Source organism: Chlamydotis macqueenii, chromosome 4 (assembly GCF_036417535.1).
Source record: "Chlamydotis macqueenii isolate bChlMac1 chromosome 4, bChlMac1.mat, whole genome shotgun sequence".
NCBI classification, from domain to species: domain Eukaryota; kingdom Metazoa; phylum Chordata; class Aves; order Otidiformes; family Otididae; genus Chlamydotis; species Chlamydotis macqueenii.
In genome coordinates this window covers 77,373,069-77,388,265 of record NC_141559.1, presented here as the reverse complement: position 1 = coordinate 77,388,265, position 15,197 = coordinate 77,373,069, and the positions used below count along the sequence as shown (strand labels likewise).

General features: G+C 37.3%; 1 protein-coding gene across 9 annotated transcripts in view; it reads right to left on the bottom strand.

Annotated features, from left to right (window-relative positions):
- CTBP1 (C-terminal binding protein 1) overlaps window positions 1–15,197 on the bottom strand; it is a 238,774-nt gene that overhangs the window by 20,081 nt on the left and 203,496 nt on the right. For all 9 annotated transcript variants that reach the window (XM_086747832.1, XM_086747831.1, XM_086747838.1 and 6 more), the window contains 2 exons: window positions 6,463–6,607; window positions 2,300–2,506 (listed from right to left, as the gene is read on the bottom strand). In XM_086747832.1, the coding sequence (XP_086603958.1) occupies window positions 2,300–2,506; window positions 6,463–6,607 (352 nt within the window). The remainder of the gene's footprint in view (window positions 1–2,299; window positions 2,507–6,462; window positions 6,608–15,197) is intronic.

Below are 15,197 nucleotides of genomic sequence, written 5' to 3'. Positions count from 1 at the left end.
GGAGGGAATGACATCGGCATTCCCTAGCACAGATACAGGCAAGAGCTAGGGTGTTTCTCTTTGGCAAAACAACAGAAAAGCCCAGGAACAGATGTGAAGAAGGTCTGGACTTAGCTGTTGCAGCAGCAAAGCCATGAATTTAAGCAACCTACTGCCAAAAAGACTGTAAGTTAAAGACAAGAATAGAGAAACACAGCTGTGGTTGAGATATGAGATGATCCCAGACGCACGTTAACAAGAGAGGACACAAACAGCAATACTACACAGAACTAGGGAAAAGAAGGACTCAGTAACAGATGATGAGAATTGTTTGTGTGCAATACATTCACTTCACAGCCTCTTAGTGGTTCCTCACTGTTGATGATGATTTGTCTAAATAATAAAATAATAAACGGATGCAAAATTACAGATGTGGGAAGAGGCCACCAGTAGATAAACGTAACTTAAGTGCAACAGCCTGTTGAAGGTAGCTGTAAATACAGATTTTAGTCTAAAACTAGAGACAGGTAGGCCTCTTGCAGTGATCTGTAACAGAAAAGAGCATATACCGTAGCCTAAGTGCCTGCAGGGCTCAAACGTAAAGTCCAGTACAGCTCTATTTCCCAGTCTTTTAAGACTTCATTTTTACTCTTTGTCAATACTTAGCTACACAGGAGTTTGTTAGAACAGGTCAGAATCAACATGTTGTGCCTATTCACATACATGCACAAAAAGAAACATTCAAAATTGACTTAAAAACTCAATTTTCCTTGAAACTGTGAATATTCTTGTTGTAGGAAAAGAAACTGGAACAATAAGAGGCTACAGAAAATTATTGGTTAATAACTGTAAGAGATGTGTACCTTGAAAATCAGATTTTACCAGCCTTTTAATATACTACGCACACAAAAGGCTTGCTTTTTAAAACTAAAACAAAAACCGAGCGTTTTACGTAGCTTTACACACATATTGGCAATCTGATTATCCATTTATTTTTTCTATACTTTTCAACCATTCACAACAAAACCAACACAAACAAAATTCACTTAAGGAAGTCAATAATAAATGACTTTTTTTTTTTTCCTAAGTCTGGAATTTGTGGAATACAAAAACCGCAATGCCAACACGACAGCTATACGCGCATAGCATGTGAGCCAAGGCTTAAGTTTCAAAACTAGATATGCATTTCCATTTTTAAAACACTGCAGGTGATTGTCTGTTATTTACATACAGATGCTGTGACTGTGAGTGCAACAACTATTGTGTCTTTAATAAAATGAGGTGCATAATTACCCAGCTATTGATTTGAGGAAGCAACTTTATGACTAACTTCTTGAAAGTCGTATTTTAAAGGCAATTCTTTGACTGTGAAGATGTTTTTGCTGCCTTGCATACTCATTTAAATGAGTACTCTGTAATGCCAGGCTATTTTCAGCTTCCAAAAGTAAGAGTTTGTGGCTTGAGTTATTTGACAGCAGTGTGTAACCAAACAGTCATTTAAGTATGATGTCGTCTTGTCAAAATCGTATTATTAATTCTGGTGGATGAATACCACAGCACTTACATCCACAATCTATCAGATCTTTCATAAGACAAACACATGACTGAATATTTTTTATATAGAAACTGACTTGCTTGTTTTTCTTCTCTACTTCTGTAGCAGACAGTAATTAATTCATCTCAAGCAAGCCTGTCCATCTGTTAAATGCTGAAACACATTTAGGGCCATTCAGAGAGGTAAGCAGGTGATTTTATTAGGTCTGGAAACATTTCAAATTTTCTTGCATATATTTTTCCTCTCATTTGAGCTGAAATATAAATTCAGATGCAGCTCAACCAAACACATGAAATAACTGTGCTGTAGGCTCTTACTGCAGCCAAGACTTTTCAGATATGTTAAAAAACAGTGAAAGGGAAAAAGCACAAACAGACCCAGATATGACAATGGATGAGAAATACAACATATACATGCGACAGTGGGCTGAAGCAGCAGGATCCTTGTCCTACAAAAGGGAAGCAATGGTGTTTCCTCCTCTTACAACCAGCGTGCCTGAAACCAGGCAATGTAACAGCAGAAAGATGTATGGAAGCTCAAAGAATTCAGCAACAAAAAAAAAAAAAGTTGTCTGAGGGAAATGGTGATGTCTAAGGGGAAAACACGAGGCACATAAACATCAGGAACGAAGTGGTGTTATACAGAATGCCTGACACGGTAAGGAGTGAACTAAGCATTCAGTTTTTATAGCTCAAATCTTCATCATTTTTTTTTTTCAAGCAATGAAGGCGAGGAGTATTAAACCACCTCTCCAAGCCAACATACCTAACCCAATAATGCCCAAGGTCTCCCCTCTGATCCTGGCAGCTCCAGAAGCCACCTCCCGAATCTGTTCGACGCTTTGTACTCTCGTGCCTTCTCGCAGAGCCTGGTGAAGCCAGGTGGTTCGCCTGTACAGGTTCAGAATGTGGCACATGGTAGAATCTGCTGTTTCTTCTACTGAGGCAGCTGGCACATTACACACTGCGATCCCTGCAAAGAATGGGGGAGAAAGGATGCCAGTTGCTAAATGTTTCTTACTTTTTCCCATTTAACAGCAATTCAGGAGTATGATGTTTAAATTTACAGATATTTCAACATCTGTTTTGCACAAATACTAAGTTTCTGACTGTAATGGCAGACAGAACACTTGACATAATAGTTGATAAATAGATGCAAACATATTTTTCTGACTTTTTATTACTATTTATTGTGTTTGCAAACAGTAAACAGATCACTGAAACCACAAAAAGAAAGTACTCCAGATGTCATGTAGTTTAGAACACAAGCTGAGGTCTTAGTAAATGTTCTACACGCACACTGAGCTAGGTGTTTGGAAGAGCAAAGAAAAGTATGCCTTGCTCTCAACAGTGCAGTTAATGATCATTGTTTAGATTCCATTCTGCGAGTTAGTTTTCCACGACTGAGCCATCTATATCACCCAAAAGCTATCTGTAGAAGTTATAAAAAAGAAAATAATCCATAATGACAGGAACTCTTACAAAGCCCTCACAGGATGACTATCAGTATTTCCAGTTCATGTATGAGTAATCTTGACAAAGGGAGGGACAATTTGTTTTGTGCTGCACATGGGTTTGTAGAATTACAACAAACAGAATCCAAGTCCTTTCCCGGTCCTTCAAATTTTGTAAAGAGATAACTCATCTAATTGTCAGTAGGGAAATATAAAATCTGCTTCTGCATGGCACATAAAGATAACGCAAAAGTAAGTCCATGTTCCTAATAGCTGAAAAGTTACCAGTTGAAAAGGGCATAACATCATATCCACAGACAATTGTGGACGGTAGATTGATTCAAGCCTCACAATATTCCTTCTTTACTTCAAAAGACAGATCAGGCAACAAGTGACTGTAACTGTACACAAGCTATCCCATTCTGCTTTCTACCTTCCAGTACTCAATGTACAGCAGTTCAGGAAAACGTCTACCTGAAAAAGTTTGTGTCCTTTTTTACTTGTCTCTTGTCATTCTTTCTATTTACTACATGTTCTCTCTGTAATCATCAGCTCCCACAAATGTTTGTGTCTCAGTTCTGCTGACTGAAATCACAAACAGTATAATTTCACTGTTTTGTGTACTAGAAAACACCCTAATATTGTTTTCACTGCCTAGTTGTTTGGGTTTTTACATAAATAAATATTCAATGAGTCCTCAGCTAACACTGTATATATAGTATATCTTAGGAAGCAAGAAAGAAAAAAAATTATCTTCAATAATAGTAACAACAATAAACTGAAAGCTCATATCATATTTATCTATGTTTTACATTCAAATGCCCTCATTCTGCTGCCTAATACTTTTTTTACAGCTTGCTTTAGATGAGTAAAAACCAACATAAGGAACCTGCAGAACTATTTTTTTTCTCTGCTGTAGAGATACAGTGTCTGCTGAGTCACTGCTCTTACACTTATAAAAAGATAAAACAGCATCATTTGCTGGAATATTAATCTTTGTAACCTGCTAACATCAATGGGAGTATGAAATTCCATTTTTTTTAAAATGGGAAAAATACTGTGAGTGGGGGTGAAACTAGAAGACTGACAAGTAACATCCTTTTAAGTGCATCGTATTAAACAGCTGCATTTGTTTATACAGAAAGTCTTTTTCATGGAGCAAAAATGGAGGTTTTAAATGGCAAAACAAATTTAATAACCATGTCTCTTGAACAGTCACCATCCACAAAATAATGCTTTAAAAGGAGCTTAAGAATTTATATTACCTATTTGGGAAGAGAAATAAGGAACTGAACTCACCTTATACCTTCCTCCCTAAGTTTTCCTTAGGAAACCTAGGGGAGATGAGTCAGATAATTTCTCTCCTAAACTGCAGGAATTTCCTTTGCCCTGTTTTCTCCCAACTCTAAAAACAGCTGATCTCTGAACGGCAGATACATGGTGAACAACAAAAAGCAGCAAGAGAGAGGAAAGGATATGAAGAAGAGACATTTCCCATAGGAAAAGATAGCACACTTCTCTCATATCCATCACTTCTATGCTCCCTTCCCTTTCCCCTTTTCCCACTGCTTTCTGTGATCCTGTGCGTAAGTTCAACGCTGAAAAACTCAGAAGTCAACTGGCATTAACCTTGACTCTCACTTCACTTGCATCCAGCTATACTCAGAGCTCGTACGTATTTTCTAATCAACAGCTAATGAACTGGAGAAAAAGTAGATCAGATCTTAAAGATTTTACCCAAAAAACATCTGTTTTCATGCATTTTAAGAGGAGTAAAAGCGCTAGCATGAAAATAATAACAGGAAACACAACAGGAAAAGCTGGTAACCCCACTAGCTAGCTCTCTGAAAAGTAAGTCAGTAAGTTACTACAGAAGTTCAGGAACATGTCATACGTTAACGTCTAGCTCTTCACGATATATCAAGAGTGAATCAAAGCTTTTTACAAAGAGCCATTAACTCTCATATTACCTCCTTGAGATGCGTATTATTTTTACTAGTTCAACAAATATAAAGTGATTTGTCCCAGTAGTGGTGAGTTGGAATTTAATTCCAACCATTTCACTGTATCTATTAAAATCAGACATATTACACTGCAAGCCTTCCAGCGTTTACTGGCTGTTGACCGAATGGACAATTGTATTTCGTAAATACTGGAATGCACAAACGGGATGGATCCTAACTATATAACTCAGTCTAATCACAACATAGGAACTGAAAGATTAGGAATGTGACCACTTAGCATTTCATATGAATGAGAATATCCCAAATTTGCTGTACTCTGGCTTGAAGAATCATGCCGATGCATTTAGGTTATAAACTTGGGTGACCATCCAGCATGGAGTCTTGCACAGAGACCCAACAAACCTGCAAAGACTTTCCTCTTATCAGGGATTCTTTGCACAAATTGGACTCCTGACTGATCAGGGCCTTTGATCCATTCCTAGGTTTCAGCTTTTGATCTGCAATTTTAACCCAGGCCAATCTCTACTTCCAGACATGTTTTCTGGGGGTCACAAAGCATGCACCTGACTGTGGCACTATTTACAATACGTGGGAGCACAGCCTTGCATGCTTTCAGACCTGACCTGTTCCTTACAGAAACTCACAAAGAAGTTGTTAGCCTCTGTCTGCTGTGCAAACCACACAGCCATTAGAAAGAGCTGGTTATTCTACTATCATTGACTGATAAACAGACTGTATTACAGCTCCTTACTACATCAACATGGTTATTACCAGAACTAGGCACTGTCACATTGAAGTAAATGTTTCCAAGAACTTCCCAGAGCATAATGGGAAACATACTTGGTCACCTCAATCTTAGAAAAGAAAAGAAGAAAATGTAGACATTTATTCTGAGTGGTAGTTTGACCTGTAGATTACAGGTAAGAGATGGGTTATCTTAAAGTAAGAAAAGTACAAATCAGACTGCTGCTTTTTTACAGTGAAACACTAAGCACCATCTCCTCGCATAGTTCCAGTATCTGAACTTATTCTGAAGCAGCAACAATTGGTTCTCCTATAAAATCGGTATTTCTATTTTATGGAGTGGTTTAGTACTAAATCTCATGCATCATAAATAAGTCTCACACACTTGATAATGATCTCATTTTTTATTCAAACAGAAGTAGTATGCCACGCTGATGGAATTATATTTTGTGACTGCATTATAGCAGTAGTAGTTAAAATATACTATTGGGGTGAAAAATAAAGAGATGAAAAATTACGGCCTTACTCCTTAGGTTTATATTGAACAGGCAGATCCTCATCTTGTCACAAACGCTGCTAATATTATCACTTAATTAGCTAATGCTAGTATCACCATAATGATTTTTAAACATTTTGATGAGAAAATTACATAGCTTACATACTATGTTAGTATAAAATACACAGAAAACATTAATGCAAAGACTTAGATGGTATCAGATTTCTAGAGGCAAGTTTAAGAAGTAAAATAATGTCTTTAATAGTCATACCTAAATCTCCAGCAGATTTGATGTCAATATTATCAAAACCACTGCCAATTCGGACAATTATTCGAAGTGCTTTAAATTTCTCCAGGTCTTCTCGTGTTAAAGTGATAGTGTGATACATCAGTGCACCCACTGCTTCATTTAGTACCTACAAATAAAATGGAAAAAAAACGCACTTATTTTTTTATTTCATAAGATCTCAGTTTAATCACATATACATATTTTCCACATATAAAGACCGTAAAAGCATTAATCCAAGTCTTTTGTTTTAAAGGTTATTTCTCCAAATATCTTCCAGTCTTGTTAGTCTTTCATCTGATGTATCCATTCTAGCATGATGAGATTAGCTTTAGAAGAACTAAGTGACCTATATTTGTGCTCTTATTAAGAGGGAAAACTCTCCTTGTTTCACAGGAGATGCTCAGCAACATTGAATCCTAAGTACAAGCATCGCTGGACTGCATCTGCACATGCAGATGAAACAACACAGGAGCAAGCGCTCCCTTTACACAGTAAGTATTTCTATGCTCAGCCAGCTGACACTCAGTTTTGAATGGAGTCACAGAGCAGCATCTCTTCACCACACACGCAGTGGTACAGGCATTCACTGTGCTATTAAACCACTTGATACCTGAATAGAAAACATTCAGTGATCATTACAAAACCCTCAGACAGCAGAAACTGAAATCTGTCAATTCATACATAAGAACAAAGTGTTTGTCTCTTAGTTTACTGATACTGCAACTTCCTCAGCTCTCACTGATGGAAAACTGGACGTCGCATAAATTGGTATAACTGGGATGCCAAACTAGACATTATCCAGAAAAAAAACCAGCACCTCTAAGAAATAAGAAATTGTACCACAGTAGAAAAGTTGCAAAAGAAAAAAAAAAAACAAAACAAAACAAACAAACAAACAAACAACAACAAAAACAAAGAAAAAAAAAACAAACTTGTGAACAAGCATCAAAAAAGTGAAAATAAATTGACGGGATCTGAAAGGTCTAAGTATCTTTTAAATTATATTAGAGTACATCCAACCCACTCAAGAAAGGTTGAAAGAAAGGGGTGTGGAGACAGGGAAGAGAGCCTAGCACACCGTGCCCAGGAGTTTCAATTTCTGCTACCAAACAGTGACACTGCATGATACACAGCTGATCTGAGTTCACTGTTCAGGAAGCAGAAAGTATTTTACTCTCTTTATATGCAAATTGGATTATTTAATTTCTTCAAAACACTTCTGTGTTTGCACCTTCAATGCACTACCTAATATCCTGATCGTTCTACAAGATACAAAACACGCACAAATAATTTCAACATCGAAGCCAGCTGTAACGACTTCAAGAAGTTCCTATGACTCACTCCACATAAAAGTTCTGCAGAGGCTCTAAATTCCTTATTCAACAGACCTTTGGCTGTGATACATGTACAGATTCTGTCATCTAAGTTATTTCTGCTCATACAAGGGTCTTCTAGGGAACTGCAAGGCAAGTAACAATAACCAACACGGATTGTTTTTAAAAAAAAAAAAACACAGTCTTGCAACAGTAATTTTAAAAATTAAAATAAATTAATAAAAATTTTAAAAGAAAATAAAATAAACTCCATAAAAATGAAAGAAAACTGCTTCTTACTGAATACTTCACAAAATGATAAATGATTTATGCTTTTTCAACAAGTGTTTCTGGACTGATAACCCCAGTTCTAAGTCAGATGAAGACCAGAATCCTTTGAACAGAATTCGGATTTACTTGTAAGAGTAAGAACTGAAAAAAAATTAGAAATTACACAACCTTAAAGAATGCGGCTACAACATAATTCAAGGAACAGCTGTAGGCTCTGATCTTACAGACAATTAAACACACACAAAACTCCTTGATTTTAATGGTACACACAAGTCCTTTGGAGATTACATCTAGCAGTCACCAATCAGAAAGACTACGCCCATCAGAATGTGTTTCCTTGAGTTGTTCTATAGGGTTAAAAAAAACAAAGCACTTTATTGGTTTTGCATCTACAGCGACATTACAGCTAGTACGGACCAAGTCCACCAAGTCCAAGCCCATGTCTATGCCTGGGGCAGTCTACACAAGAAACAGTCCCTCTTACAACTTGAGTGCCCACCTAAATGCCCTCAGTTTCAATCTGTCCCATTAATTCCTAAAAGAAAATTGGTCCAAAATCTCACAGCTCCAATGATACAGAGATTTCTTCTAATTTCCAGTCTCTATTTATCCACAACTCAGCTTGTATCCATTTGTTCTGGTGCCAGTGTTGCCCATTTGCTTAAACTCTACTTTCGCTCCTTGATGTTTACAATCCAAATGCATTTATAGACAACGATCAAATTCCCTCTCAGTGTTTGGCTAAACTTCACAACCCTGGTTCTTCTAGTCTCGTCCAGGATGATGCCCTTCTACCCCCTTGATCAGTCTAACACTTCTCCAATGCGCTTAAAGTCTATCTCAGTTCTTCCATGGGTGATCACAACTGCACCCAGTGTGCTACTGGAGGTCTCCCTCCCCACTGTGTTATACTAACGCTGCCACTTGTCAGCAGCTGTGTGGAAGTCTCTCCTAATGAAGTCTCATACGACATGTGACATTTCTGCACAGCCATCATCAATACTGCCAGCTGATCCTTTGACTAACGCATCAATCTGAATCCTCCTCCCCGAAGCATGTGTATCTGTCACACTCCCAAGTTTACAGTCAGATTTCTTTCTCCAGCTCACAGCACTTGTTACTTCAAGCCTCAAGGTCTTCAAGTTCTTTACGATACCCTGGTCCTCTCTGACTAGCCACATCCTCTGTTCTGAGTGGTATCACATACGTTCTCCTCCACCTCTGCCAGGGCTGCTCTAGATGGCTGTGACGCAAGAGAAAACATCCTCCATGCAGTTGTCAGAAGGGCAAAACCTAAAGTAGCTTAGAGCTTACGATGGCTCATCCAGGCTCACGTCCCAGCCAGATCCTTCATTCCCTCCTCTCCAAGACTGGAAATGTGTGTTTTTGTACGTGCAGAGAGCGAGCTGCCACTACTTTAAGGACTTCATTAAACAGAGGCTAAAAGACAGCTGAAGCAGCTCAGATATTTGCGGTTTAAAATCAGTGTTTCATTTGGGAAGCAGATTTCCACTTCATAATCATACATATTTTACGAACTCAGCCAGTCAGGTCTGTAATTTGGACTCTAAGAGCGCTGGTCTGGACCCATTACACTACTGTTTTGGGCCCATCTGGGTTATGGCTTGGCACTAGGAGGAGACGGAAAAGTATTGGGAAGCTTGAGAATGTGTTCAATAAAAGGACAAATATTTCTCAGCTGTGGCTTAATGCTGACACTAGCCATTTCCACAGGCAGTTATCTACGATTACGGACCAGTTAGCAAGGAAATGCGTTGCCAAAAATGTAATCTTCTGTGACTGTGTATTATTTCACATTAATTTGGTAATTAAATTATGTTACTGCCTTTTGCAACTGGCCATGTGATTACAGCATGCCAAAAAGGCAGAAGATAATAGCAGGAAATTTGAAGTAGAAACATTCAGTATTGGTAACCGTTAATAATACCACGTACAGATTAAAAAAATTAAGTCATAGTTTCTGTATTTTAGAATTATTTGTATCAATTATATTCTCAGTTCTTACATATATTAAACGCACACAAGGAAGTTCAACAAACTTGTCAATGAGTAAAATCAAAACTTAAACTAAATCTGAGTTTAACATGTGAAACTGAAATCCAGCATAGATGCTAACAGTTCTGGGAAATGAAATACTCTTTTCAAAAAACAACCGTGCATAGGAGTAATTTACTGATCACTTGCAGCAGCACACTCAGTGGTGGATGTATGAGAGAAACAGGGAGTATACATGGGTTTTGTCATTTTCCATAATGAACTTAATTGCTGCAACATTCACTAAATTCTAGCACAATTTTATTACAAAGATATCAACTCATGTCAATTTGAGTGAGATAATATATTTAACAAGCAAGGCAGAGATCTCAGATCAGCCCAAGTACGCGGCAGTCAGACAATATTCTTTCATGATCTCTCGTGAGGAAACGCAACGGGCAAAATTGGATAGAGAACAAGCAGAGTTAGCGATGTACCTTCAACAGCCGTTCCTGCCTTCGTGAGACTACAATTGTGCTTTTCGGGAAGAACGGATCGGAGACAAAAGCTGAAGCACAGGGCATGAATTGGCTTCCCTCTGTTACCAAACAATTACGTAGCCCATCTGCATAATATCTATGCCTTCAGACTTACTTCCAGGTGAAGCAACAGCACACTGCTTGTTGAAAGCCTTTTTCATACCCTCTTCAATGAGCTGATGCCCTTCCCAATCACAACTGCTTGGACAGGTCTTTCTGCTGGTCTTTGACCTCAAAGTGACTACTCTGCTTTCACAACTCACCAGATCTCCAAGGCTCTTGGAGAACACGACACTGTAGTAGGAAACATTTCTATCTCAAAGAACTTAAATCTCAAGTACTGAAGGTTGAAATCCTTTTTAAACATCTTCCTATCTATTTTTTTTCACCTTATTTCAGCACCAGACTATTTTAGCCATCATGCAAAACATCACATATGACACACATTTGGAGAAGAACTCTTTGCATCTTATTTTTACAAAAAAGCATAAACATTGTAACATGCTAAGAACAGAACAACAAGGCCTCTTCTTCTTTGGCCACCTAAACATACACTACTAAATTTTACCATGAGAGACTGATCTCAGAGGCTTGCAGATCAAATCTAACATATAAAAAAATATAACAAAAGTATGTAAAATGCCGAACTACTTCAGTGCATACAGAACGTTTATCAGATACATAGCAAGTGACAATATATCGTATCTTTTAAAAAAGACTTATAGAAAATCATTGGTAGAAAGTGCCATATTTCATCTAATTCTAGAAACTACAGGACATCGCATTCCTTGGACTTGGAGTTCGAAGTGTTATCTCAAAAAAAAAGTTCAAGTGTCACCCAACAGACTTAAGATATTCTGCTCATCTGGGTGGGGAAAAATGTACTTTACCTAAACTGAGTAAGCATTGCATTATTTGACTTGCAAAAAGCAGCTGCACATCAAATTGGTAATCAATAGTCTGCCACACAGGGGACGGCTGCAGCAGACTTACAGCTGCTCTCAAAGCCTCACTACAAGATTACAAAGGGTCCATGTGAAACCAATACCATTAAAACTGAAAAAGAAAAGCCAGTGGGCTCAAATAGTATTTAGTAGGTCTCCAAAACTCTGCCATTTTGTGCTGCTTTTTACAAGTTCCTGTTTCTCTTTACGAGACTATCAGCTCAGTGTTAGGTTCTATAATCCACGGCACTGTCAGTAACCTACATTTCACGGTAGGCACTTTATTCAGCCAGGATACTGTCTAGTGTAGACCCTAAATGTTAATACTTGAGTTTATACTGTACATAAATACAAATAAGTATAAACATTTCATACAAACATAAACAAAACTTACTTGCAGGCTCCTAAAAACACTCTAAAAACCTATAGCCACGCTGTATAAATGACATATATACACACACGTGACATATACGATACTGTATTTCCAGACTTTTTAAAATATACTGTTGAAACATATATACAGATATATACAAATACACACATAACTATATAAATAACCTGCATAGCCTATAGCAAGCTTCCTTTTAAAAATTATATTGAAGCCAGTCTTTCAAATGCAGGATTTGCTTACAATCACATGAAGTTAATGAAAGGAGTCAACTTCAGAATACAGACTCTGAAAATACTTCTACTGAGTAAAAGGCTTTAATGAAAAAAAAAAAAAAAAAAAATCTTTGTTTTTAACAGGAGCTCTGTGTGCTAACTTGTATGTTCTATTAATAAAGATTTAATCGTGTTCCATTGCAGTTGAAGTCTATCAGATACTATGATGGATTGAACATTTATACCAAAGGATGTCATGAAAGTCACCGATGACAACGCATCTACCCACACAACTGTCTAAAAAAACCTGTTAATAATCGCCAGCAATTTTCAAGCGCAAAAGATCCTTGGTAAAACCTGGTAGTGGGAAGTGAAGTAAAAAGCTTGTTGATAACCACAAATGTTAGACCCTAACCTGTCTGTAAGACTGATGTATGTTGCTTCCCGGGCACAGCAGCACTTCCACTCTGCTTTTTAAACAGTATGAGTTCAGAAGAGACACTGGCAGCCTGCCCCTTCCTGTAATGCTGCACTTGACCCGTAATATTGCCACTGGCGAATCTAACAGATGTTGGCAGAAGAGTCACTGAATACAAACACCAATTTTGTAGACATCTTTACAGTGATGTCTGTATGTTAACTGCCTTGTTGTATAAGGAGGTGTAGCACGATTTCCTTTTGTTAATTTTTTTCCAAGTTGTTCATAAAGAATCTGATCCAAGGCTCATTCAAACAGTTTCAGTAAATTTACGATGTTTTGAATCAGCTCCTAAGTGACAGCTTATTTCCAAATACACATTACTGTTTAGAACAAGGCAGCTTCCTTTCAATTTGTATTCTTCGAGAATTTTAATTTTGATGGAAAACTAAAATGCTGCAACTGCATCATGAATATAAACAGCACTGATGGTACAAATGCAAGATTGCAGCTTTACTGCTAAACAAAGAAGAATCTAAAGGAGGAAAAATTATCTTACTTAACCACTGATATAATAGGAGCAAATCAAAGACTCAGCTAACAAAAGCATCATTCTTGATTTGTTTCTATCAGTTTCAAAACATTTGTTGCATTATGAAGCTCTTCAGCTCTTCTTTGAAACAGTCTTAGACAAAATTGTAATGACTAGAAACATTTCTCCATTTAATTATCATGTAAAAAAGTGACTGAAAAAATTTCAAGTCCTACACCATTAAATAGGAAGTTCAGCTTTTAACTTTTTTTTAATGTAAACTAAAACTATGGAAATGTAATATACCTGGGAAGCTGATTTTATTTTGTGCTTTTATAAAAGGAGTCAAAGGATCAGACACATTCTAATTTAACTCAATCACTTGCATGGCTGGAGCATAGGTTTAGCAGACAGTATTTCCCACTTCCAACAAGGTATCCTATTCTCCTTAATGTTTTGGTGAACCAGGTATCTGCATGAAGCAGTCACAAATCCAGTAAAAATAAACACTCATTTTTTATTCTAGCTGATTGGAGATCAGATGTAGGAAATTGCCTAAGTAGAATAAAAGAGAATGAGAAAATGTACACAACTTCAAGTAAACTCTTGACTTCTGTCCAGCCTATGCTTTTTGCTTTTAAGATAATCCTTAATCAGTTGTCCTTCTTCTCTTCTTCCTTTGAGTTTTCAGGGATAATTTTATTTTCTCTCTGCTTGGGTGAGATGCCTATTACCAGATCTTGTATATTATGTTTATGTTTAGCCCTTCTGAGCTACACAGCACACAGAATATACAGCAGAAGTCAGGAAGTTTTTGTAAACAAAGAGTAAAGAACTTCAACTCCAAAAATCTTACGCAATACAAACACCTCAAGGGTGTGCTTGAGTCTGTGATGCCTTTGAAGATACAGAAGTAGAAAGAAGGAGCAATACTGCAGAAATCAGAAGTGCTGGGTAGGCTGCCCAGGATCCAGACAAAGCAGTAAACTGTGAATGGCACTGAAAGGAAGAGGGATTTTTGGAAAAAAAAGAGAGAGGAAGACAATTGGGCATGAGAAAGTGGAAAAAAAAAGCAAGTTGACCTGGAATGAGGACAGAAGCAAGCTAATTGTTTGGAGTTGTGGTTTTTTGGTTTTTTTTTTTTTTTTTTTTTTTTTTTTAATGAGCACCTGTATTTTTGGCAGAACAAATCAGAACACCATGTACATTTGGAGGCTGTCTGAGGTGGTTACTGAGGCTGATTTACATACAACTAATTGTAAAAGAAATAAAAACAATTTAAACACAATGAGTAACTTTCACTGACAGTAATGTGATCTCTATTAAGAAAGAAATTTAACCACCAAAAGCTTTAAATTATTTTTTTACCCTAAATGACAGAAGCTTCCTGACAGGATGCAGTGAATTATCACTAACTCCCCATTATAAAGTCTGACAAACATAATGCTCAACTGCCAACAGCCATCCACAATCAAACAGAACTTAGGAGTCAAAGCATAAACATGTATACTGCAGCCTTTCAGACTGGCTTGAAAACAAACCACTTTTCTGGGATGGCAGGGAATCACCAAATCAACAGTGTAAAATCTTATACACGTGAGTAACTTATGAAGAAGTGTAGTAAGTGTTCTCTAACTACAAAGTTATTTCAAAACTTCAGGTCACTTTCAGTAAATGCCAGTATTCATTCAAGCACTGGTAGCCTGACTTTCAAAAGGAAGAAAACATCTTTGCCATCCAACTCGCCTTCCAAAGAAGCAGCACCAGCAAGGAATGCTTTGACTTGAGGTGAAGCAGAGCTCTAATACAAGTTATTATTTACTTGTGACTTTAAACAAGTTACTTATTTTCCACACTTCAATTTCCTCAGCCATAAAAAGAGAATGACAAGTGAACCCTCTGGCATAAGGAAATCGCTACAGGACTGCAACTCAGGCATTACTCTGGAGAAAACTGTCTCTAATTCGCATACATAGTAAGGTACAACTATTCGTTAACATCCGGCTTCTGACCCTGGATACAAATGTCACTCAAATCCTCATTTCTTCTCCTCCTTGTTGTATGTGTTAAACTCTCAGTCTC